Source organism: Trichechus manatus, unplaced genomic scaffold (assembly GCF_000243295.1).
Source record: "Trichechus manatus latirostris isolate Lorelei unplaced genomic scaffold, TriManLat1.0 scaffold00132, whole genome shotgun sequence".
NCBI lineage: Eukaryota > Metazoa > Chordata > Mammalia > Sirenia > Trichechidae > Trichechus > Trichechus manatus.
In genome coordinates, this window is record NW_004444068.1 from 2,676,042 (window position 1) to 2,703,042 (window position 27,001).

General features: G+C 37.2%; 1 protein-coding gene across 4 annotated transcripts in view; it reads right to left on the bottom strand.

The window, feature by feature from the left end:
* The window catches only part of RASA2 (RAS p21 protein activator 2), a 122,564-nt gene that overhangs the window by 21,892 nt on the left and 73,671 nt on the right, over nucleotides 1–27,001 (bottom strand). For all 4 annotated transcript variants that reach the window (XM_004385080.3, XM_023739342.1, XM_012558040.2 and 1 more), the window contains exons 8-15: nucleotides 25,904–25,980; nucleotides 24,835–24,936; nucleotides 7,561–7,717; nucleotides 7,147–7,295; nucleotides 6,165–6,279; nucleotides 5,739–5,813; nucleotides 4,901–5,024; nucleotides 2,535–2,641 (exon numbers count right to left, since the gene is read on the bottom strand). In XM_004385080.3, coding sequence (XP_004385137.2) covers nucleotides 2,535–2,641; nucleotides 4,901–5,024; nucleotides 5,739–5,813; nucleotides 6,165–6,279; nucleotides 7,147–7,295; nucleotides 7,561–7,717; nucleotides 24,835–24,936; nucleotides 25,904–25,980 — 906 coding nt within the window. The remainder of the gene's footprint in view (nucleotides 1–2,534; nucleotides 2,642–4,900; nucleotides 5,025–5,738; nucleotides 5,814–6,164; nucleotides 6,280–7,146; nucleotides 7,296–7,560; nucleotides 7,718–24,834; nucleotides 24,937–25,903; nucleotides 25,981–27,001) is intronic.

A 27,001-nucleotide genomic window follows, 5' to 3' on the forward strand; every position in this document is an offset into this window, starting at 1 on the left:
GCTATGAATGCGAGTATGGAGGATATGATAAGGATATTCCAATCCTATTTTTTTTTTCACCATGAAACTTCTCAAAAGAGTTGTACACCATGTCAATGTTTAAAAAAAAAAAAAAAACTTTAAAATTAGTGTTTTCTTAAAAAAAATAAAATTGTGCATGTGCACACTAACAAACATGCTTGAATTTTCCCATGCCTTTTAGCATAGGGCAAGTTTATTTTCTGTATTACTTCTTAAATAAAACTGCATTCACACACATATTCTTTAATCTTTGCAATCTGCTCCTCTCTGTTACTGTACTAAAACTAACTTCTCAAAATTCAAACAACTTTAAAATGTAAAATTCAACGACTTTTAATCAGTTCTCCTCAACCACTCTGTAACTTTCAATACTGGTCTTGACAATGTCATTACCCTGGTCACTGGGATTCCTCCCTGCTCTCAATTTCTACAGTATGAGTTGTCTATACTTAAGTTTACTTGGTGCTAATCAGGTGCTACTTGTAGATTATCCATTTGTCCTATCTCCCTAATTAGACCCAGAGGTACTTCAAGAGCAGGGATAAGGTTACACTTAAAAGCAAATAATGAAGTTATATGACCGTTACGAAGCAGTCCTTCCAGCATACTGATTGGAAAACTGACCTAAAATGCAATGAGTTTTTCGTTAGAAGGATTTTATTGTTAACACCTGTAACAAGGATATGCAAAACCAAGTCTGAATGCAACGCAGGGTCACAAGTTCAGAAGTATCAGTTTTATTTATGTCCAGAATGCTGCTACCAAGCCATCGCTGTGCTGCACAGCCTGGGAGTGCCGCACAGCTTCAGTAACAGCCACAGACAGGACAGCCCTGTGAACAAACGGACACCAGCCCACTCTCTGCTGCAGCTACTCATTGACCATTTGTCTATTCAGCGCTCACAAAGTTAAATGAGTGGTTAATGTCACGTAGGTACTGAGAGGAGGAATGGGCATTCAGAGCTGGGTTTAAATGTAAAACCCATGTGTGTCTTCTCTACACAAAATTATTCAATGAACACCTCCTCCAGACTGAGTATCCTGAGGGCAAGAAGTCTCTTCAGGGCTGAACATAATGTCTGATATGTTTCAGGTACTCAAAACGTCTGTCTAAGAGGCAGTAAGGAACAGGTAAGATCAAAGACTGTGAAGACTGACTTAGAATCCCAGTTTAGTCTAGTTCCTATCAAGTGAGATCAAACCATGATTTATTACTTGTGTCACAACCTTGAGGAACTACTGTATTGTGATTTCCTTTATCTGTAAATAAATAAACAAAAGGAGTCCTGGTGGTGAAGTGGTTAAGCACTCCGCTGCTAACCAAAAGGTCAGCAATTCAAACTCACCAGCAGCTCCACAGAAGAAAAGATTTGGCAATCTGCTCCCGCAAAGATTACTGACTAGGAAATCCTATGGAGCAGTTCTACTCTGTCCTATAGGGTCACTATGAGTTGGAATCGACTTGATGGCACACAACAAGAAGTTACAACAAGGCCTAGTCCTAAGTAAACACTAAATAAATGTTGTCTATTCTTATTTTGTGTTGTACAAATCTACAACTGGAAGCAATGAGATAAGATTATAAATATTTAGAACATAAAATGTTAAAGCGTCATCAAAAACATACTGCTTTAGAAGGAAACAGCAAAAATAATAAAGAATGTTAAAATGTTAAGAAATAAACATGTAAATCTATGCAGTGCAGATTTAAATTTAGGAATTAAGTAGGGCTTCAGAACAAAACGAGCCCTGGTGGCAAAGTGGTTAAGAACTCAGCGGCTAACCAAAAGGTCAGCAGTTTGAATCCACCAGCTGCTCCCTGGAAACCCATGGAGCAGTTCTACTCTGTCCTACAGGGTCCCTATGAGTCAGAACGACTCTGACGGCAACGCGTTTGTTTTTTTTTTGTTTTTTTTTTTTTTCAGAACAAAAAGATTATATGCTTTAAAAAAGGGATTTAAATCTCATACATTTACAATATCACTTTAGGTGAATGAAAGTAATAATATGGAGATACTAAACAAATTATGTTCCAGTAAAAGTTTCTATACCTTTCAGAAATAAGTCTCTTAAAATTTCCATGAAGATTTAAACATATCTACAAGATTGTTATTTTCATATAATCAAGAAAGTAGGTTCTGTTAAAAAACAAAAAACCTAAATGTATCGCTTCCTAAAAAACAATCCCAAACCCTTATATCGTGGAAATTTACAAACATACCATACACAAAAGCAGAGGGTAAACCATAACGAATTCCCTTGGTACCCATCACCAAACTTCAACAATTATCAGCATTTTGGCACCCTTATGGAATATCTTTTAAAAACACTAACAACAAAAAATAAAAATATAATTTTCAGCTTTACCTGACAGACTGAAATGGCCAAGAAAAATGCCCAGTAAATTTAAGAATAAATTATAAGAAAACACAGCCAAGTGAAATTAGTTTGCTACTTTGTCTTCTTCATTTTAATACAAATGGAATAGAGCTTTGGGAAGAACAAACACTTACTGGATGATGAGGTCGCAAATGAAAAGTATGAGGTGATACTACGGCTACAGCAAAGAAACGAAGAAACACAAAGCTGCTCACTGCAGAATACTGAACATGAGGGTCATCTGCAGGAAAAGAATGGTGAAACGTCACGCACAAAAACACTGAATTAAAAAACAAAGATGACGAAGTAAAAAATATTGAAAAATCATGAAAACTAAATTGGAGACCAATACAATTTGTCTAGCAAGGACTGAGCTGATGAAATGATAGTAATGATTATGACTAAATTAAAGAAATAAATCCTATGACTACAAAAAAAGTTACAAGAAATAAAGATACTGGAAGGCAAAGCTGCTAGATTTTCAAAAATATTTTAATTTGAAAAATACCTCTCTCCTCATCTGTAAGAAGAGGTTCCTTAAATTATAACAACAAAAATAAAAGTAGTATCTAGCACTACCTAGTGGTAATACTGAATCCCCTAAGGAGATTATTTTCAGTTTTAGGATATTATTTCAATCTTCCCCTCAAAGATTCTGATAATAGCAATGGATATGCAATAAAAATGATTAGTCAGAAATCCTCACTTAAGAAAAGCTATCAATATTCCATATAAAAATACAGATGAAGAGAAGACTTGTGGCTTTGATCATTCACCTACAGGTTTCATCTCAGATAAGAGTTACCACTTAACCCATAAGTCAGATGGTGGAGAAGCAGGTGATGAGGGAAAGAATCCCTGGATGTGATACGAGTTTTAACTCTTATAAGTCCTAGGTAACCACTGACAAGTCATTTAATCTGTAGGTCTAATAATACTTGCTTCCCACCCACTGCCTCCCCCTTCCTATCCTTCCTCCCAGGGCAGTTAAGAATAAATGAGAGAACATGAAAATATTTTTTTGCAACAAAACTATCAATACTGTAGCCTACTGAGGATACAAAGACATGTTTATATTTAGGCCAACAAAAGGATAGTTAAGAAGATATATTTGCATTTATAAAAAAAATGGTAAGATGTGTTTTACATCACTTATATAAACAAGAATTAAATGGCTAAAGCATATTTAAGGCCAAGATCACTGGGTGGTATATAGTGATTAGTAGCATGTGCTTTGGAGTAGGTCAGGCCTAGGTTTAAGACCCTGCTTGCCCACTGGCCATGTCATGGACAAGTTACCTAAACCTTAGTTTCGTTTATCTACCTCGTGCGGTGTTGTAAAGACGAGAGGAGACAATGCAGACTAGCAATGCGCCTGCTCACTCACTAAGTACCCAACGTAGTCATCATGATCTAACTCACTCTTAAAAGAACAATTTCAATCAGCATTTCATTTTTCCATATGTTAATATCTCTGCTCCCTTTACTTTTGTTACCAGGACTAGACTTAGTATATTTATTTGAATTTAACTGTTTATGTCTTTTGCTATAATTAGCAAAAACATCTAGGGCTGAATTTACCTACATGTTAGACACCTCAGCCCCACCACTTCAGTACTATGTCAATTTCGCAGGGGGCAATGAACTGTGCACAAACATGATAAAATAGCAAACTCTCTTCACGTGGTTACAAAAACATACTTAGAGTTTCACACAGGTGGGTGAGACTGATAATTTAAGTAGCTGCCTTACCCTCTCACCCCTACCCCACCAACCTCACTCAGGCAGATCTGGAAGTTTATTTACATATCAGATGTATTAAAACTAGAATAATCCCAAGTATTGACAGTCAGAGATAGCAACTCTTAATTTCACAAAATGTTTCCTTCCAAGTAAAGCCTTGATGCAGCTACTCTTTTAAAATTAAAGCATACCAGTTACTGATACATATACTTCAAAATTCTATATAGTATGTTGCAATAGAGATGTTTCTAATGTCTAAGATCATTTCTGTAAAAACCTTTCACTACCAAAACTTTAGCATTCTCCAACTGTTAGACAGTTTTAGAAAGTCTAGTCAACTGCATAGAATTAAAGATTCTGACTATCTGAATGCATGAATAGCGGAAAAGACAGTTGGTACAGATAATGAAGATACTTTTTTTAAGTATATTTAACAATCTCCTAAGCACCTGGCATAAATGTTTACTTATCTAATGTTACACTTCTAAATTTCTGTCTTTCTTAAAAATGATGGTGATTTTGACCCATACTTGGTACAAAGTTGCCACTATACTGAAATAAAAAATATTTGTTTTTGAGAGTACAAGGAAAACAAATCAGGTGTTTTATAAAAAAAGGTATAACCATTTTGAAAAACCAAAGAAAACTATACGTATAAACCTTAAACATTTCACATAAACCAAATACACAATAAATACCTAGAAAAAATCAAATATAGAAAAAGAAATGGCATGTTTTAGTAATACAAGGCACTTACTAGGAAATCTTTGAGTAGCCATTTGCCTTAGAGAATAAAAGATATCACACATTACTGTGGGGCAGCTCATACTTGATTCTATAATTGTACTGAATACCTTATCTACATAGTAGCGCAGATTCTCCTGTAGGATTTAAAAAGGTAAACATTAAAATTTTGACTTTCACACATCTCCAGCAGCCTTTAAGAAAAAAATATGCAATGAAAATAAGTTTATTAGAAAGTCCCCATCTAGTATTCTAAAGCCATGCTTCCCTTCTGCAAACTCATTCAGTTAAAGGACTATTTATATTCTGACCTGATTTTATAAATTATGTTTAGACTAGCCAGATGTAAGAGGCGAATGTATGGAATAAACATCACAAGAAGCAAGAGAGAGTAAAACGATCCAAAGGGAAGTCAGGGAAACAGCCTGGATAGGCAGGCACATGGACAGCATGGCATTGTTGTCTACCGTATCGAAAACTTGTGACCCTAATACACTCATTGTTTCCCCAGGGGCAACTAAAGTATTAACTGATCAAGGCATTGTGCCACTTAGCCTGATCAATTTGATCCCAAAAGAATAGCCAGAATGGGGGTAGATATGGCCTTAATCTATTATTTGTTATTACAGCCAAAAGAGAGACAATCAAAAAGACCAAATATAAAATGAAGTCCAATGGCAAAATAACAACATTCTAAAAACTAGCCGTAGCAAATGCTGTCATTGCTAAGGGCATTATGTAAAGAATAAATTACTGCTTCCCTCCATACAGCATTATTACAACGTAAGTGGGAAACAGCTACACCATTAAGACCAATCTTATATGCAGTTACAAATATAACAAAGACATACCTTGTTATTTTCTACATTATCTCCTTCTTTCAATTTAATAGGATCAATTTCACAGGACTTTGAGGATTCACATATCTGAAAATAAATACATTTTTCAGTTAATGTTTTTTCCTTAATAATTTGGCCAAATGAAAATAACTATTATTTTAAATATAGTAAAAGAACTATATAAAAAATATTTATCATATCTAAATACCTAGCATGCAAATCCAATAACAAAGAAATAATTACGTAGATTATATGACAGTGTGCCCTTTGAGCAAAAACCTGTTGACAGAAAAGTAAATCATTTATTTCACTTCTAAAGTGTTTAGCCTTATTCTTTCAGCAGTACATTGGTGGATATATAATTCTCATTAATAGATCACTTAATTAAAGAAATGTTATAAGACCACAAACTATCATTAACAGGAGTATATTCTGTACCTCATCTAGAATAGGTTTTAATGTTACTTTCAGGTAGTGCCCTCCCACTATTTTCATCATCTCATCCAGACATCGAGTAGCCAAGGAATTTCCTCTAAAAATTGTATTTGCCTCTCTGAAATAGAAAAATAAATAAGGTGAAACCAAGGGTAGTAAACAAAGGTTGTGAAACCAATAATGAGAGATATTTTACTTTGGTCATACTTAAAATCTTAATAATTTTTATCATCCATTTAAAACTATGTCCTTAGGTTTTTCAAACTTACCAAAAATGCAGGAAAAGAAGTTAAATACAAAGAAACAACAACAAAAAAAGGAGATCAAGTAGATTAAATATTTGGGATGTTTACGGACTACAGAAATGAAGTATACGTGTGTGTGTGTCAACTACTATGCAAAAGGTTGGCAGTTCAAACCTACCCACTGGCAATGCAGAAGAAAGGCCTGGTGATCTATTTCTGTAAGATTACAGCTATTGAAAACTCTATGGAGCTCAGTACTACTCTGAAATTTGTAGGGCTGCCATGGATTGGAATCCACTCGATAGCAGCAGGTTTGGTTTGGTACGTACAAATAACTCTCTTGGACTGCAAGGGGAGTGGGAAGCCACCTGATTGCTTTTTATGTCACATATGTGCATGTAAGAGTGATACATAACAGATAAGGACAAGAAAAACCTACTGCCCTGGTGTTTTATCTGTGACATTAGATTCACTATAGTAAGAAAAGATTAGTAATAAGGAAAATTTCTTCACTGAGTTAAAAAAAAAAAAATCCCTCATTAACTGTTATCTTTACTGCTGGCAGATAATGTTTATAATTTAAAGAATTGCCTTTTATCACTGGCTAAGCAGTTCTTCTCAGCCTACTATACAGTAAACTTAGCTCAATACAAAAGAACTCAGATTACAAAAACCACCTGGCAAGCTAAAGTCCAATTTCAACAACACATAATTAACATTCAATAAGATACAACTCTTACTGTGTATCCTTCAAGTCTAATTCAGCCACTGCAGTAGCAAAAGGAACAAGTTTATCATGGTGCAGCAGCAGTCGTACAAGAGGCAAAACAGCGTCATTTTTATCTCGACATATTTCACCCAAAATGTAAGCAGCTGAGGCAGATATGGGCTAGAATACAAAAAGATGGAAACAAGCATAAAATCAAGATTAAATTTTCATGGTTCAGGATTAAATTTTCAATCACTAACCTGTAAAAGTAATTCAGATATGTTCATTAACTATATACTTAATTTTCTGGATTTTTAGTATAGATGAAATTTAGAGCACACAGATCAGAATCACAGTACACTGGCTCAGATAAATATATATATTTGATGCTTTGTAAGACTCGATATGCTGAAATCTTCTCATCATTTTAGAATTTTTAAAGTACCTGGATATCTGGTGATTTTAGCAGCAAAGTTTTCAAAGGCCCATAGTACTCTGAAGGAAGCACGCAGTCTTCTGTGTAACATATATTTAACCGAAGAGACCCCAGGTCATCAGTTTTGGAAGGCTTATTTCCATTGTCTTTCGGTTGTAGTAAGTACCTAAAATAAAAAATACAATCAGTGGTGTGTGGTTGCAACAAGCATCTAAGTCAGTGAGGTGAAAAAACAGCTAAACTACAAAAAAACTAAATGAAAAAGGTCAGCTTAATCATTAAGGTTAGGAAACTTCATAAACGGTCTGTTAAAGAGGCTTAATATTGGTGGGACTGGAAAGCTGTAAACAGAATTTTATACAGGAAGCAAAAAGTATAGCTAAAATAAAAATTAAGATCACAAAGGAATTAAACAAGGGTTTTACTACTAATTAGATAGTAGGCAAGGGTCGACTTCGGTGAAAGGAAGGACCACACACAATACAGGGGAAGTCAACAGAATTGGACCAAAGCAAAAGCAAAGAAGTTTCCTAGACACACCCAAACACTTGGAAGGACAGAGTAGCTGGGGCTAGGGCCTGAGGACCATAGTTTTGGGGGACATCTAGGTCAACTGGTATAACATAGTTTGTAAGGAAAATGCTCTATGTTTGGTAAGTAGCATCTGGGGTCTTAAAAGCTTTTGAGCAGTCATCTAAGATACATCTATTGGTCCCATCCCACTCAGAGCAAAGGGGAATGAAAAAAAAAAAACAAAGACACAAGGAAAATACTAGCCCAAAGGACTAAAGGACCAAATGAACCAGAGACTCCACCAGCCTGATACCACAAGAACTAAATGGTGCCTGGCTACCACCAATGACCGCCCTGACAGGGAACACAACAGAACGTCCTGGACAGAGCAGGAGAAAAATGTAGAACAGAATTCAAACTCACATAAAAAGACCAGACTTAATGGTCTGACAGAGACTGGAGGAACCCCCGAAACTATGGCCCCTGGATACTCTGTTAACCCAGAACTAAAACCTTTCCTGAAGCCCACTCTTCAGACAAAGATTAGACAGGACTATAAAACAAAGAATAATACACATGAAGAATGTTCTTCCTAGTTCAATCAGATACATGAGACTAAATGGGCAGCTCCTGTCCAAAAGCAGGATGAGAAGGCAGGAAGGGACAGGAACTGGTCGAATGGAACAGACACGGGGAACCCGAGCTGGAAAAGGGTAGTGTGCTGTCAGATTGTGGGGAAAAGAAAAAGTGGGGGCGGGGTTGAGAGTTTGATTAGCTTTCAGGTTTAGAAAAAAATAATAATAAAGTAAAACTTACTTAAAATTCCGTGTATTATCAAAAATAAAATTTTACCAACTACATTTAAGAAAAAATTGGCTGAAATTTGATGATATATTATAAGAAGGCAGGTAGTTGTTGTTAGGTGCCGTCAAGTCGATTCTGACTCGTAATGACTCCAAGTGACAGAGCAGAACTGACCCATAGGGTTTTCTTGGCTTCAGTCTTTATGAGAGCAGATCACCAGGTCTTTCACCCGTGAGCTGCAGGGTGCATCTGACCCACCAACCTTTCGGTTAGCAGCTGAGTGCTTAACTGTTGCACCACCAAGGCTCCTTCAAGAAGGCAAAGGTGACCTTGTTCTAAGTAGTCAGAAGTTAGAAGTTATTTTTTAAAAAGCTAGAAACTGAAGGTTTATAAACAGCTTTACTATATTAACAAAGTAGCGTGACTATACTGAAAATGATTTTATTTGAAAAAAAATCAGATTTCCATGCAATACTTTTAGATAAGACAAAAAACACACACACAAACACACATACACAGAGGTAGTGTTAAATATCTAAGGAAAGAAAAAGGTTTAGAAATCAACAGAAGTTTGTGGGACTAAAACCAGAAATCCATAGCGTTTTTTATTGTAACTTTTTATCATGGAAAATTTTAAATACACGGAAAAGTAGAGAGAGCAGTACATTGAACTCGCAGGTGCCCATCACCCAGCTTTAACAGTGGTCACTCAAGCCAGTCTTGTTTCAGCCATACCCCTGCTCACTCCTCCCATTCCATACCTGCATTGTTTTGATGCGATTTCCAGGTACCTTATAATTACATCGATAAATATTTTATATATCTGTATCTATACAAAAGAACTTAAAAAATTATCACTATCCAGTCAGCATTCAAATTCTCCCAAATTTATCATAAATGGTTTCCTATAGTGTGTTCAAACCCAAGTAAAGTCCATATATTGTAACTGGTCAATAGGTTTCTTAAGACTCTTTTAATCTACAGATGCACCCACTGCTCTAAGAAACCAGGTGGTTTGTATAGAGTCTTCCACATTTGGGATTGTGTTAAGTCTGTCTTTATCTTTATGATGTCATTTAACATGTTCCTCTGTCCTATATTTCCCATATGTATCTTTCCTCAGTTAGATCTAGAGGACTGGTTAGATTCAGATCTGATGTTCTGGCAGAAACATTTCATAAATAACATTGTGTAGTTCCACCAGGAGCCACTAACATCTGTTTGCTTCTCTTTTTGTGATATTTGCAGTCACTGATGTTCACTGCTTAGAGCCATTAATCATCATGGGTTACAAAATGATAATTTTACAATTCTATCATTCCTCCATTTATTAGCTGGAATGCTTTTAATAAAGGAAACTCAGTAATTCTGATACTTAATTTTTATATTTATCACCTATGTTGCTGTTTTTAGTTGCCATCAAGTCAATCGGACTCTTGGCACCCATACATGTAACAAAACGAACCACTGTCTGGTCCCGCACCATCCTTAAAATGATTCATATGTTTGAGCCCATGGCTGCAGTCACGTCAATACATCTCATGGAGGGTTTCCCCGGTTTTTGCTGACTCTCCACTTTAGTAAACATGATGCTCTTTTACTAATGATTGGTCTTTTCTGATCATGTGTCCAGAGGAAGTGAGCTGAAGTCTCATCATCCTTGCTCTAAGGAACATTATGGTTGTATATGTCCTAAGACTGATTTGTTCATTCCTTTGGCAGTCCACTGTATATTCATTATTCTTTGCCAACACCACAGTTCAAACACATCAATTCTTTTTCTGTCTTCCTTTTTCATTATCCAGGTTTCACATGCACGAGACAACTGAAAAGATCATGGCTTGGGTCAGATGCACCTTAGCCATCAAAGTGATATCTTTGCTTTTTAAAACTTTTAAAGAGGTCTTTTGCAGTAGATATGCCCAACGTAAGACGTCGTTTGATTTCTTGACTAGTGTTTCCATGAGCGTTGATTGTGGACCCAAGTAAAATAAAATCCTTGACAACTTCAATCTTTTCTCCATTTATCATGATGTGTGTTACTGGTCCAGTTATGAGGATTTTTGTTTTCTTTATGTTAAGGTGTAAGCCATACTGAAGACTGCAGTCTTTGATCTTCATCAATAAGTGCTTAAGTTTTCTTCACTTTCAGCAAGCAAGGTTTTGTCATCTGTGTATTACAGGCTGTTGATGAGTTTTCCTCCAATCCTGATGTTCTTCGTCATACAGTCCAGCTTCTTGGATTATCTGCTCAGCATACAGACTGAATAAGTGTGATCAAAGGATACAACCCTGATGCACATCTTTCTTGCTTTTAAATCATGCAATATCCCCTTGTTCTGTCTGAACGATTGCCTCTTGGTCTATGCACAGGTTCCTCATGAGCACAATTAAGTGTTCTGGAATTCCCATTCTTTGCAATGTTATCCACGATTTGTTACGATCTACAGTGAAATGCCTTTGTATAGTCAATAAATAGATGCTAATAATAGTATATAACTCATTTAATCCTTACAACAATCCTAAAAAGGTATTATAAGTAAAGCACTTACAGTAGTCACTGGCACACAGTAAACACTATATAAATGTTATTTATGTTATATATACATATAACTGTTACCACTTAAATACATAAATAATAAACCGTTGCTGTCAAGTCAACTCTGACTCATGGTGATCCTATGTGTGTTAGAGTAGAACTATGCTCCAGAGTTTTCAATGGCTGACTCACTAGAAGCAGATTTCCAGGCCTTTCTTCCTAGGCATCTCTGGGCAGACTCAAACTTCCAATCTTTCAGTTAATAGCCGAGCATGTTAACCATCTGCAACACCACCAGGGATTTCACGTAAATAATAACTATATATAAATGTATTTATATAACTATCTAAATGTGATTATTATTTTAAGACATTATTACAAAGGCTCACTTTAACAAACCACCCAGAGGATCCCTTGTGAATTAAGTTGTTGCTGTTGGCTGCTGTCAGGTTGGCGCCTGACTCATGGGAACCCCATACACAATGGAATGAAACACTGCCCAGTCCTGTGCCATCGCCACGATGGGTTAAAAATCTGATTACTGTGATACATAGGGTTTCACAGGCTGATTTTTCACAGGTAGATTGCCAGGCCTTTATTCCTAGCCATTGTAGTCTGAAACCTCCTCTGAAACAAAATTGTTCACTAGAGATTGGTAAGTAAGCACAAGTCCGTGCTTATACCTTGCTTACTGGGTCATGTGCCCATCAGGAATTGTAAATTTGAAAACTGGCTTTGATTCTGTAGGAAGGTGCTGTGGGGGTGGGAGACAGACAGATGCCAGCCATACCTAAAAGCAGAGTCTTTGATGTGGTGAAAAAAATGTGAAATTGTTCACTACAGATTAGTAAGGAAGCACAAGTAAGCCCGTGCTTACCTTACTTACTGGATAACCTGCCTCTGATTCATCATAGCAACACCCAAACCTCCAATAACAGATGCGTGATGGCTGTGTATGAAGTGCGCTGGCCAGTAAGAGAACTCAGGTCTCCTGGATGGAAGGCGAAAATTTTACCACTGAACCACCAATGTCCTCTTGTATAAATCAGAGCTAAAGAGAAAAATCTCCAGATTTGTTAGTTAGGAGATATAAGTCAGTGGTTCAAACCCACCAGCCGCTCTGTGGGAGAAAGATGTAGCAGTCTGCTTCCATAAAGATTACAGCCTAGGAAACCCTATGAGGCAGTTCTACTCTGTCCTATAGAGTCGCTATGAACCGGAATCAATACGATGGCAATGGGTTTTGTTTTGGGGTTTTGGCATGCCTATGGGTCTAGGGAATCAAGAAAAGTCTCAAATATAGTTCTTCAGTTTTTGAACGATGCAGTATTTCAGTCTGAAAGAATAAGAAACAGTAAATAAAGAGGAATTATTAATTGAAAGTAGCATTCAATTGCTTCACACGTATTTTTTTTATTCACTATTAGGGAGCCATAAAAGCAATCCTTATGCTCTCAAGAGTCAGCAGTTTTGACAACCCCTTAATAGAAATATAAGAGCTCGGCTGCTAACCAAAAGGTCGGCATTTCGAATCCACCAGTTACTCTTTGGAAACTGTATGGGGCAGTTCTACTTTGTCCTACAGGGTCACTATGAGTTGACATTGACTTGACGGCAATGGGTTTTGGTTTTTGGTAACAAAAAAACTCAGTATTTGAAAACTGTAACCATAGGTCTGTGTAATTAAAATTGAGGTAGGCAGACAAAAACTAGTTATTTTTTCTTTTTTACTTTAGATGAAGGTTTACAGAACAAACTAGCTTCTCATTAAACAGTTATTGCACATATTGTTTTGTGACACTGGTTAAAAAGTGCACGAAATGTCAACACTCTCCCTTCTTGACCTTGGGTTCCCTGTTACCAGCTTTCCTGTCCCCTCCTGCCTTCTCGTCCTTGCCCCTGTGCTGGTGACCCCTTTAGTCTTGTTTTGTGTTATGGGTCTGTCTAATCTTCAGATGAAGGGTGAACCTCAGAAGTGACTTCATTACTGAGCTAAAAGGGTGTCCGGGGGCCATACCCTCGGGGTTTCTCCAGTTTCTGTCAGGCCAGTAAGTCTGGTCTTCTTTTGTGAGTTAGATTTTATTCTACATTTTTCTCCAGCTCTGTCCAGGGCCCTCTACTGTGATCCCTGTCAGAGCAGTCGGTGGTGGTAGCCGGGCACCATCTAGATGTACTGAACTCAGTCTGGTGAAGGCCATGGTAGTTGTGGTCCATTAGCCCTTTGAACTAATCTTTCCCTTGTGTCTTTAGTTTTCTTCATTCTCCCTTGCTCCAGACGGGGTGAGACCAGTGGAGTATCTTAGATGGCTGCTCACAGACTTTTAAGACCCCAGACATTACTCATCAAAGTATAACATTTTCTACAATGTAGAACATTTTCTTTATAAACTGTTATGCCAAATGAGCTAGATGTTCCCCAAGACCATGGTCCCCACAGCCTTCAGCCCAATAATCTGGTCCCTCAGGGAGTTTGGATGTGTCTACAGAGCTTCCATGACCTTGCTTTGGACAAGCTGTGCTGGATTTCCCAGTATTGTGTACTGGCTTACCCTTAACCAAAGTTACCACTTACCTATTGTCTGTTTAGTGTTTTTCCATCCCCTGCCCTCCCCTCCCTTGTATCCATCCATGTTGTGAGACAGTTCGCAAATTCATCATTGTTCTTTACCGTTGTGTAGTACTCCATTTTGTGTATGTACCATAGTTTGTTTATCCATTCATCTGTTGATGGGCATCTAGGTTGTTTCCATATTTTTGCTATTGTGAAAAATGCTGCAATGAACATGGATGTGCATATGTCTATTCATGTGACTGCTCTTATTTCTCTAGGATATATTCCTAGGAGTGGGACTGCTGGATCATAGGTATTTCTATTTCTAGCCTTCTAAGGAAGCAAAACATTGTTTTCCAAAATGGTTGAACTATTTTGCATTTCCACCAGCAGTGCATAAGAGTTCCAATCTCCAACACTTGTTATTTTCTGGTTTTTTTATTCATGCCAGTAATGCCAGAGTGACATGGCATCTCACGTGGTTTTGATTTGCATTTCTATAATGGCTAGTGATCGCAAGCATTTTCTCATGTGTCTGTTAGTTGCCTGAATGTCTTCTTTGGTAAAGTGTCTGTTCATTTCCTTTGCCTGTTTTTTAATTGGATTATTTTTGTTGTTGTTGTTGTAGAGGTGTTGGATTTTCCTGTAGATTTTAGACATTAGACCTTTGTCGGATTTGTCATAGCCAAAATTTTTTCCCCAGTCTGTAGGTTCTCTTTTTACTCTTTTGGGGAAGTCTTTTGATGAGCATTAACTGTTTAATTTTTAGAAGATCCTAGTTATCTAGCTTATCTTCTGGAGTCTGTGTGTTGTTAGTTATGGTTTGTATCCTGTTAATGCCGTGTATTAGGGCCTCTAGAGCTGATCCTATTTTTTCTTCCATGATCTTTATAGTGTTTGGTTTTATATTTAGGTATTTGATATATTTTGAATTAGTTTTTGTGTATGATGTGAGGTATGGGTCCTGTTCCACATTTTTGCAGATGGACATCCAGTTTTGCCAGCACCATTTGTTAAATAGACCGTCTTTTTCCCATTGGATGGGCTTTGGGCCCTTGTCGAAGATCAGGTGACCATAAGTGGATGGATTTACATCTAGGTTCTCAATTCTGTTCCATTGGTCAATGTATCTGTTGTTTTACCAGTACTGGGCAGTTTTGACTACCACAGCTGTAGGTTATGAGGTCAAGTAGTGTGAGTCCTCCTACTTTATTCTTCTTCAGTAGGGCTTTACTTATCCAGGGCCTCTTCCCTTTCCACATAAAGTTAATGATTAGTTTTTCCATCTCTTTAAAGAATGTTGTTGGTATTTGCATCGGGATTGCATTGTATTTGTAGATTGCTTTGGGCAGAATTGTCATTTTCACAATGTAGAGACCACCTATCCATGAGCATGGTATATTTTTCCATTCATGTAGAACTTTTTTGGTTTCCTGTAGTAGTGCTTTGTAGTTTTCTTTGTATAGGTCTTTTACATCCTTGGTCAGATTTATTCCTAAGTCTTTTATTTTTTTAGGGGCTACTACAAACGGTGTTGTTTTTCTGATTTCCTTTCTGTTATTCTCTTTACTGATGTATAGGAATCCAACTGATTTGTGTATGTTTATCTTGTATCCTGCTACTCTGCTGAATCTTTCTATTAGTTCCAGTAGCTTTCTTGTGGAGTCTTTTGGGTTTTCTATGTGTAGTATCATATTATCCACATATAGGGACACTTTTACTTCTTCATTACCAATCTGGATGTCCTTTATTGCTCTTTCTTGCATTAGTGCTCTAGCTAGGACTTCCAGCAAAACGTTAAATAGGAGTGGTGATAAAGGGCATCCTTGTCTTGTTCCTGTTCTCAAGGGCAATGTCTTCAGCCTCTCTCCATTAAGAATGATGTTGCCTGTTGGTTTTGTATAGATGCCTTTTATTACGTTGAGAAATTCCCCTTCTACACCAGTCACTGGGAGTTTTTATCAGGAATGGGTATTGGACTTTGTCGAATGCCTTTTCTGCGTCGACTGAAATGAACATGTGATTTCTTTTATTTATGTGGTGGATTACGTTGATTGATTTTCTTATGCTGAACCATCCTTGCATACCTGGTATGAATCCTACTTGGTTGTGGTGTGTTATTTTTTTGATATGATGCTGAATTCTATTGGCTAGAATTTTGTTCAGAATTTTTGTATTTATATTCATGAGAAATACTGGTCTGTAATTTTCTTTTTTTTTTTGTGGTGTCTTTGCCTGGTTTTGGTATCAGGGTTATGCTGGCTTCATAGAGTGAATTCACAAGTGTCAATTCCTTTCCTATGTTCTGAAATAGTTTGAGTAGTACTGGTGTAAGCTCTTCTCTTAATGTTTGGTAGAATCTTCCAGTGAAGCCATCTAGGCCAGGGATTTTTTTTTGTTGGGAAATTTTTTTGTTACCTTTTTAGTCTCTTCTCTTGTTACGGGTCTGTTCAGATTTTCAACATCATTTTGTGTTAGTCTGGGTAGGTAGTGTATTTCTAAAAATTTATCCATTTCCTCTAGGTTTTCAAATTTGTTGGAGGGTAGTTTTTCATGATACTCTGTTATGATCCTTTTTATTTCAGTTGAGTCTGTTGTAATGTCCCCCGTTTCATTTCTTATTTGGGTTATTTGCATCCTCTCCTGTTTTTCTTTCATCAATTTGGCCAGTGGCTGATTGATCCTTTCAAAGAACCAACTTTTGGTTTTGTTGATTCTATTGTTTTTCTATTCTCTATTTCATTTATTTCTGCTCTGATACTTATTATCTCCTTTCTTCTGGTGGCTGTGGGTTTCTTTTGCTGTTCTCTATTTGTTCAAGCTGTGTAGCTAAAGTTTTGATTTTGTCCCTTTCTTCTTTTTTGATGTGTGCATCTATTACTATAAATTGACCTCTGAGCACTGCCTTTGTTGTGTCCCAAAGGTTTTCGTATGATGTGTTTTCATTCTTGTTTGATTCTAGGAATTTTTTTATTCCATCTTTGATTTCTGCTATTATCCAGTGGTTTTTAAGCAGAGTGTTATTCAGTTTCCATGTAATTGATTTTTTTTTTTCCTTGCTTTTCCTGTTGTTAATTTCTACTTTGATGGTTCTGTGATCAGGGAAGATACTTTGTATTATCTCAGTGTTTTGGATTTTGTTGAAGGTTGCTTTGTGGCCTAAGATGTAGTCTGTTCTGGAAAACGCCCCATGTGTGCTGGAAAAGAATGTGTATTCTGCGGCTGTTGGGTGGAGTTTTCTATATATGTCTATGAGTTCAAGTTGGCTGATTGTGGCCTTTAGATTTTCTGTATCTTTGCTGAGTTTCTTTCTAGATGTTCTGTCCTTTACTGAGAGTGGTGTGTTGAAGTCTCCTACTATTATTGTGGAATTGTCAATTTCTCTTTTCAGTGCTGTTAAGAGTTTGTTTTATGTATTTTGGAGCCCTGTCATTGGGTGTGTATTTATTAGAGTTATGTCTTCATGATGGATCATCCCTTCAGTCATTATGTAATGTCCTTCTTGGCCTATTACGGTGGATTTTGTTTTAAAGTCTATTTTATCTGAGATTAGTATTGCCACTCCTGCTCCTTTTTGGTAGCTGTTTGCTTGATGTATTTTTTTCCATCCTTTGATTTTTAACAAATTTACATCTTTGTTTCTAAGGTGTGTCTCTTGTAGACAGCATATTGATGGATCCTGTTTTTTTTAATCTACTGTGTTACTCTCTCTTTATGAGTGTATTTAGGCCATTTACATTCAGTGTGATTACTAGTAGGCATGACATTACTGCTGTCACTTTGTAGTGTTTTTTTTTTTGTGGTGCTGACGTTTTCTTTGTTCCCCTTACTCTCCTGTGCTGAATTACTTTTATTTGTGGATTTTTCTTTTTTTAAAATAGATTTTGTTTTTACAGAGACTTTATGATTTTCTTCTTTATTTTGATGACTAGGTTTGTTAACTTTCTTTGTGGTTACCTTGAAATTTACCCTTATCTTTCTAGGTTTGAACCAGTTTTTATTACTTGGTATCGCCTTTCCTTCCTTTCCATTAGGAAGTTCTACACCTACACCACTTATTCCCTCTTTTATTGTTCTGACGCTGTTGTCATTTACAGATTAACCTCTCTGGTTCCCTGTTGTAAATTTTTTAGTTTCGAATAATCCTTGAGAGTTCATTTCCTAGGCTGGTATGTGGCTGGTGTGATCTTGTGTCCTAGATCCAGGCTGTCTCTTCTGATGCTGTCTGTTCTCAAACTGAAGGACTCCTTTTAATATTTCTTGTAAGTTTGGTTTGGTTTTTATGTATTCCCTTAATTTCTGTTTATATGGAAATGCCCTAATTTCACCATCATATTTGAACAAGAGTTTTGCAGGGTATATTATTCTTGGTTGGCAATTTCTTTCTTTCAAGGTTTTATATGTTACCCCATTGCCTTCTTGCCTGCATGGTTTCTGCCACGTAATCCGAGCTGTCTTATTGTTTCCCCTCTGTATGTGACTCTTCATTTTTCTCAAGCTGCTCTCAGGATTCCTTATCTTTTGGTTTAACGAGTGTGATTAAGATATGCCTTGGTGATTTTCTTTTGGGGTCTATCCTACATGCGGTTCGTTCAGCTTCTTAGATGGCCAGCTTTTCATCTTTCATGATATTGGGGAAGTCTTCTTTCAGCAATTCTTCAATGATCCCCTCTGTGGTTTCCATTTTCTCCTCCTGTTCTGGAACTACAATCACTTGCAAATTTTTGCTTTTGATTGTATCCCACATCATTCTCAGGGTTTCTTCATTTTTCTCCTTTCTTTTTTCTGATTTTTCCTCAAAGTGGTATCCAAGCATTTGTCTTCAATTTCACTGATCCTGTCTTCCATTGTTTCAAACGTGCCCCTCAGACCTTCTAGGAGACTATTATTAAAATCTCGTTCTTTATCTTTTGGATTTCTAATTGTTGTTTTTATATGATTTCTAGTTGTGAATTTATTTTGACATTTTGTTCCTGTATTTTTTTCCTGAATTATTCCATTGTTTTGTCTGCCTTTTCCAAGATTTTGTCTGTTTTTTCCTCATTTTTCTCTGCTTTTTACTTCAACTCTTGGATAGCTCTTAATATTAGAGATTTGAATTCTCTATCAGGTAGTTCCAGTGCCTTTTCTTCTACTGGAAAGTCATCTGGTGTTTTATTTTGGATGCCTACTGAAACCATTCTGTCCTTTTTTTTAATAAATGTTTTGATATTGTCTGCTGTCTTTGGGACATTCAGTAGTTATTCTTTTCGTTTAACGATTGTAAATATGTTTCGTCCCGCTTTTTTGCTTTATTTGGTTATGTTTGAGCAGGTGGGCTACGCATTCTTTGTTGTCTGCGCATCTGTGGGCATGATACTTTTCACCTCCTTGCCCAATGGGTGGGGCCAGTCACTCAGCTATGGTGCAGCAGGGCAGGTCCAGCTGAAGGGGAGGGGCTGGGATGGGCTGTTTGTGGCACGTACTGGGGTCAAAAGGGCGGGCCAGGAGTCAGTGCAGGGCAGGTTCTGGTGGGCCGTGCCTGTGCTCCTCAGGGATGTGATGTTCAGTGCATGGTGCAGATAGGCAGAAGGGAGGCGGGAGGCTGTGATGTGTGGAGCTAAGTGGGTATGGTAAAGAAGAGAAAAAGGTGAGAGAAACAGGAGCCCCCCCCCCAAAAAAAAGTGCTGAGGGAGACTGCCATTAGATTGGAGAGATGAGAAACTGAGAAATGAAGAAAAGGAAAAGAGAAAAATAAACAAATAAATAAATAAAAAGAAAGAAAAGAAATGCCCCCAGGGATCCCACAGGCGCCTGGGGAAGCAGCTCCTAGGCCTCAGGGCACAGCCCATCTAGAAGGGGCGGAGATGGCACACAGTGCCAGGTATTCAGGAGACAGGAAAAGAAGGAAAGTAGAGAGAGACGAGAAACTGAGAAATTAAAAAAAAAGGAAAAAAGAAAAAGAAATAAATAATGAAAAAAAGTCCCCAGGGATCCTATCTGCGTGGCTGTGCAGGCCAGGGAAGTAGCTCCCAAGCTGAGCAGTACAGCCTGGCTAGAAGGGGTGGAGATGACACATAGCGCCGCATATTCAGGAGACAGGAAAAGAAGGAAAAGTAGAGAGAGACAAGAAACCAAGAAATTAAAAAAAATAAAGGAAAAAAGAAAAATCAGACAAAACCAAAAAAGACCCCAGGGATCCCTCCAGTGTGGCAGCACTGATGGGGGAAGCGGTTCCTCAGCCGAGTGGTGCTTCACAGCCTGTCAGGAAGCAGAGATGGCACACAGAGCCAGGTGTTCAAGAGAAAGGAAAGGGAGGAGGTGACAGACAGGGAAGAAACCAAAAGGAATCTAAAAAGCAACACCAGTAACAAAGAAATGGCACTGAAAGAGTTGGCTGGTGTTGGCGGGGCGAATCCAAGCAGCATGGAGCTGGCACCTCACAGCCAAGCTACCAAGACCCGCCGGGAAGCAGCGGGGGCCAAGCAGGGGGAATAAGGGGCGGGGGTAGGAAAGTGGCTACTGCTGGTTACTGAGTGCTCTGTCTCCCGCTGGGAGCTCCGTGAAGCTGCTTTCCCATACTGCCTGTAGGCCGACCTCCAATAGGAGTCCAAGAGGGCATATCTGTGCTGCATTAGCTGATAAGGGACCTCTGCTCCAATCTCTTCTCCCTCTCTGTTCTCTGTCAGACGTTTCTTATTCCATTTGGTGCTTGGTTGAGTTCTTTATCTCTTCATTTGAAGCTAGGGTTCCAGGATTGACGTTTGTCTCTGTTTTACTTAGTTTCTCGGCTCTTAGCTGTGGAGGGATGGCGTGGTGCTTCTGTCTACAGTGCCATGTTGGCTCCGCCTCCAAACTAGTTATTTTTACTTAAGGCTACCAATGCTGGAAAATAACTGCTCAGAGGCAGCTCCATTAATACTCTAATGTTATTTCTGTTTCCGTAAAGATAACCATAATCAATGGATTTTCTATTAGAGGTAGGAGACTTCCCATATTTTCTAAATTCAAATAATAAAGAGACACATTGAAACGTGAGGCAAAAAAAAAAAAAAAAAAAGAGAAAATGTTTGAGGTCAAAAGGTGGCAAAATCGGAAAATCAGAAAACTAAATCATCTCAGGTAAAACACCAATCTGGTTTTAAATATGTACTAAGTGCTTATTTATGTCAGAGGGAGAAAAACCAACCACTTATTTTACTTAGTTGAATCTTACTTTCAAAATTGAAAGTTACAACATGAAAAAATATTTACATCTATTTTCTTACGGTCCATTTTTACATTCTGGTTATTTGGGAGAAATTATTGCACTAACTTATTCTTTTTATTTCACACAGTGGTTTCTGTACACATTACATTCTCTGACACTAAGGTAACTGGTAAAATGAGACTAAAGTAGATTATCTCTAAGAGTCCCTTTATTTATAACATTCCAAATAATAATATACTACACACAGACACACACAAAAAGGATGCAAAAAATCCTTATGTACTGATGTGGAATAATGGTGACAATAGTAGCAATAATAATAACCATAACAGGACATGTTACCCACTGACTTAGTACTTGAGGCTTACTTTACATTAACTCATTTCATTCTCTTAACAACTTTAGGATGCAGGTACGATTTGCATCAGCCCTATTTTACAGCTAAAGAAAGCAAAAGCAGTCAGGTCAAGTAACTTGTCCAAGGTCATACAAGTAGTTAGTAGCAGAGATGGGATCTGAATCAAAGCAGTTTGCTTCTAGATTTCATACTCTTGCTCACTATCAAAAGTCAACCCCTATGTATTGAAGTTCTACTGTATTACTAGGATTCCCTGGGTGGCGCAAACACTTAAGTGCTTGACTACTAGTTGAAAGGTTGGCAGTTCAAACCTACCCAGAAAGAAGCTCTTCAGAACTAAGGCCTGGCAATCTACTTCCAAAAGTTCGCAATCTTGAAAACCCTATGGAGCAGTTCTATACTGCACACACAGGGTCTCCATGAGTTGGAATCAACTTGATGGCAACTAACAACAACAACTATACTGTTAAGTAAAAAAAAGCAAGATGCAGAGCAAGAATTAACATGTATCCATTTGTGCAAAGAAAAAGGAGACAAGGATATATATATCTGCCTATGTATACATAAAATATTTCTAGATACTAAAAACTAGCTGCCACAGAAGAGGAAAACTGAGTAGCTGGGGGACAGGGAGGAAGAGAGACTTCTATTCTTTTGAACTGTGAACCATGTGAGTATATTACCTATACAAAAAAATCAAATAGAATTCTATTATCCACATTAAAGTAAAAACTAGCTAATATTAATCTAACAAACTAATCCTAACATTTAACAGAAGCTTCAGAATAAAGAACACACATCATTACTAAGGAACTGAATAGTCCAGAAAGGAATGAGAAGGTGACTGAATCATGATATATATACATACGTACATATATATATAAAACTGTGCTTTAAGTGTAAGTTTTCTACTCAAATTAGTCTCTAATACAAAAAACTTACACATACATTGTTATGTAACCCTAGTTGCTCTCCCTATACTGTGACAGCACCCTCCTCCTTTCCACCCCAGATTTCCCATGTCCATTCAACCAGCTCCTGTCCCTTTCTGCCTTCTCATCTCGTCTCTGGATAGGAGCAGCCCATTCAGTCTCACCTATCTACTTGAGCTAAGAAGCACACTCTTCACGAGTATCATTTTATGTCCCATAGTCCAGTCTAATCTTCGTCTGAAGAGCTGGCCTTGGGAATGGTTTTAGTTTGGGCTAACAGAGAGTCCGGGGGCCATGTCTTCCGGGGTCCCTCCAGTCTCAGTCAAACCACTAAGTCTGGTCTTATCACTAGAATTTGAGTTCTGCACCCTACTTTTCTCCTGCTCCATCAGAGACTCTCTGTTGTGTTCCCTGTCAGGGCGGTCGTTGGTGGTAGCCAAGCACTATCTAGTTCTTCTGGTCATGTTATAATTTGAAAATAAAATTAAATTGTAACTATAAAAAATCAGTCTTTAGGAGAAGACTACAATAAACAAACACTAAGTGGAAATTACATGGGAAAGGAAAGCAAATGGAGACTTTTCGAACAACAGAATTACATTGGTGATAACTATTCTAACTCTTTCCTAACATTAAGATTAGGAAGAATATGCCTGAAATCCTGTAGGTGAATAAATAAAGCTCTTCTTGAGTTTTCATGCAGTTACCATCATTCCCACAAGGGGATGCTACACCTCTACAACTGACAAAAGAGTCAGAATTTAATTTCTGACTTAACCGGAAATGGCATTCACCTTTTAATATTTCCTTATACTACGGATACATGAATAAGCAGATGTTTCTATTTCACGCTATATCAATATTTTACATTTTTACTTTCAGACGGTAATTGTAAAATGTTAATACTATTACCAGAGAAAAAGCTAAAGGAATCAAATTTTCACCTGTCTGTGTTCTTATATCATGCCAAAATAGTTGAACAGTTTTACCAAATTTGGTAGGCATGACTGGAAATAGTCTTACTTAAAATACAGGCTATGTGGCGCATTTCAAGTTCACTTTCAGGAGGCCTGGGAGGCACAACAACTTCTTCTTCTCTTTCGTACTGAGTAGTATGGCATATAATCTTACTGAAGACTTGACAAACTGAGTTCAGAAATTTTCATTTGAAAATGTATGCTAGGAAGGAAAAAGAAGGCAAGCAAGGGAGGTAGGACAACAGGACAAATGTTTACACATTTTTTATAGTGACTAAGTTTAGGTTTTCTTCCCTCTGTGGATGCGTTTTAGAAATTACAACATACAAAATACCACCGGAAAGGCCAATAAACCTTAGATCTGCATTAGCAAGTGCTGAAAATAAAATGAAAATTTCAAGAGTCTAAAAATTAGTCTACAAGGGATAACTAACTGCTTGAGTCCAAAATGAAGAATGTCTGATGGCCAATCGGGAGAGGCAGGCTCTTTTTAAGGACAAATGAAACCGACACCCACAGTAAGAACATCTAAATACTTAATTTCAGCTCCTCTTCCAGGCAGCTGAAGCAGAGTTCTAACAAGTGGACCTTAAAAGGCAAATGAGAAAGGCATGTTCTTTTATTCTCAGTTGAAAGCCAAGTCTAGCATGAGGGATGCTGGGCCACCTATTGGAAGGGATAGGATATTCATGCTTTCAAGTGCTGTGGGCAGAAAAAATAATAGCTTCACATCAATTGTGGTAAGGAAATGAACATCAATTTAATGTCTGAACACTAAGTTTAATTTAACATCAGTTTAATGTCACTACTACTGAGTCATGAAAAGGTAAAAACAATATTGTAGCCATTACTGACTACCTAGAGCTCCTGAAAAGTATTACTAACTCAATCAGCCCAACAGTATCTAGACTGTAAACACTTAGAACATAACATCTGGGCCATACACAGTGCACTTCAATGGGGGGTAGAGAAGGAAAATCACTGGTTAGATGCCATAAAACAGCTGATTTCCTTAATAAATCCTTTGCTTTCAAATATCCACAGTTCCCATGATCCCTAATAAAGCTTCCGAACCACAGATGTTGATTTGTGACCAAGCATCTTCTCACATGGCCAACTCGCATGTAATGATTTCAATGTTTTCTGTTTCCCCCTTGAGTTACGATTTAGTTTTTGAAATGAAAAATATTCCTAGACAATTCAGTTCTTTTAACCCAGTACCAAAGGTCAAGTCATAAAACTATCAATCTGCTTATATTTCTGCAATAATGAATTAATGACTAAATCAATTAATGATAATGATTTCTGGCTTACTCCACTGCAAATTTAAAATATGTTCATAGAAAGCATTTATTTGCATATACAGGACATTAATGTGGATGACCTACTATGGAGTGCACTAGAATGTTTGTCTTCTTACCAAGCTTGATGAGAGGAATCATTTCTTAACACATTCACAGGAACCTTAATTTCACCTAGGAAAACATCTTGGACCAGATTTCCATTGTTCCATAAGTCGATCCTGAAAATGGAAAACTGGCTTCATTTTTTGCAAACAATGTTTAAGAGAACACACACCCCGAATAGCTTCAAATCACTTTGATGTGTTTATTACAGCATTAATTTTACATGCTTAAAAGTAAGCGATGTTAGCATTGTCATAGGCCTCACTATCTAGACTAGAAAAGCAAATACTGGACTAGCTTTTATTTAAAAGCACAGAAAGTAAATTTAAAGTCTAAAAGAAATCACTTAAGTTTTCTAGTTTCAAGTCTAGGCTTTATTTTAATCTGTAGCAATAAGGACTACAGAATTACTTTGTTGATTTTGAGAAAAGAAACCAACACAACACTACAGTTTCTCTCTCAATTATAACCAATTAGTATGTAAATTGGGTGATTTAGAAAAATACACTACCTGATCATTCCAAACATATGAGTAATATACCCTTTAGATGAACACACTGTTAACATCACACCTACACATGCATTTACAACAACTTTCCCCTCCCAAATAGCATAAATATTTAAGACCTAGGAAATAGCACAAACTTCAAACACATGCACCTGTTGAATTATCTTACGAGACTCCTTACCTCACTGAAATTTCTGTTAGACAGCAGATATGTTAAGAAGAATAAAAAAATTATTTCTAAATTGACTGAGATATAATTGATTTTCTATATATTCTTTGTACCCATTATGCTATGATTCAAAAATTTAAGGAACAATTACATTTGGGAAAAATTAAAAATTAATATAATAACTGAAGATTAGGTCATATTTGTTTATAAAATAAATACACCTTGTCTATTTCTGCACAGAAATTCAATTCAGAAAATACAATTTGGATTTAAACTGATGATGCAGGTTTCACCAACCAACCTGCTAATAAGAATTAGATTAAGCTTAGCTCACTTTTTTAAGTTAAATTTAGGGTTTTCTTTTGGCACAGAAAAAAGCAATTCTGTAAAATTCAAAGGTACATACCTAATTTCTAGCTTTTCAATGTCCTCCTCTTCTACCTGGAACTGGGACTTTCTCGTGTAACTGCTGGATCTGGTTACCTGTAACAAAATACTTTAGTTAAAAAAAATTGTGTAACAAAATATTTTAGTAAAAAAAAAAATTTTAAGTATCTTTTTCCTACATGAACTTAAAAAATTTATCATCCTCAAAATGTTCAACCGTAAATATGGAGGATACTGGAAAGAAATGCCCAGATACTATTTTACCCAAAAGCTAAATATGAAAATAGCCATGGAAATATCAGGGAGGTGGTGTTAAAAAAAAAAAAAAAAAAAAGTCCAAAGAAACCTTTGCCTCCATACCATTCCTAGCCACTCTATACAGAGCAGCATAAGGTTCTCTGGCTCGCATGTAATCTTCCCATCACAATGAAGCTGCACATGCTAAGAATTGTTTGAAGACTTTCCCACCAGTCCTATCCTTGCACTTTCTGCTCACATTCCTGCTAAAAATATCAAGAACATTACAGGAACTTCCTCAACTACTGTGCACCTGAATACGTCACTCTCACACAGGCCTTTCTATTTGAGTTTTCTCATATTCTTCTCCTGAACAAGAGAATGACATGATCCTCCTCTTTTCTGGGACTACCCCACCCACACACAGTATGCAACAAGCATAAGCACTCAATCTATTTTAATTATAGCTTTACCAGCTCATTCACCTCACTCGAGTCGAAAAAAAATCCTCCACCTAATTAAATTAATCTTCCTATCTCTTTCCTTTCACAGACAAATATCTCAAAACTAATCCATCCTTAACAGCTTCCATTTCCTCACCACCCACGCACCACAGTAACCTCCTTATAATGCGCCTTCTGCGCAGATCACTCTCCTAAAACCTCTCTCTTAATCACCAAATGTGGTGATCAATTCTTAGTTCTTACCTTCTCTGACCTCTCTGTAACATCTGCACTAGTGATTATACGACTATACCTCCTTTCCTATTAACACTCTTTGAGTTTCCTGGGGCACTATCCTGGCACTAGGGGCACTAGGACTCCCTGGGTGGTACAAATGGTTAAGCACTCAGCTACTAACCAAAACGTTGGCAGTTTCA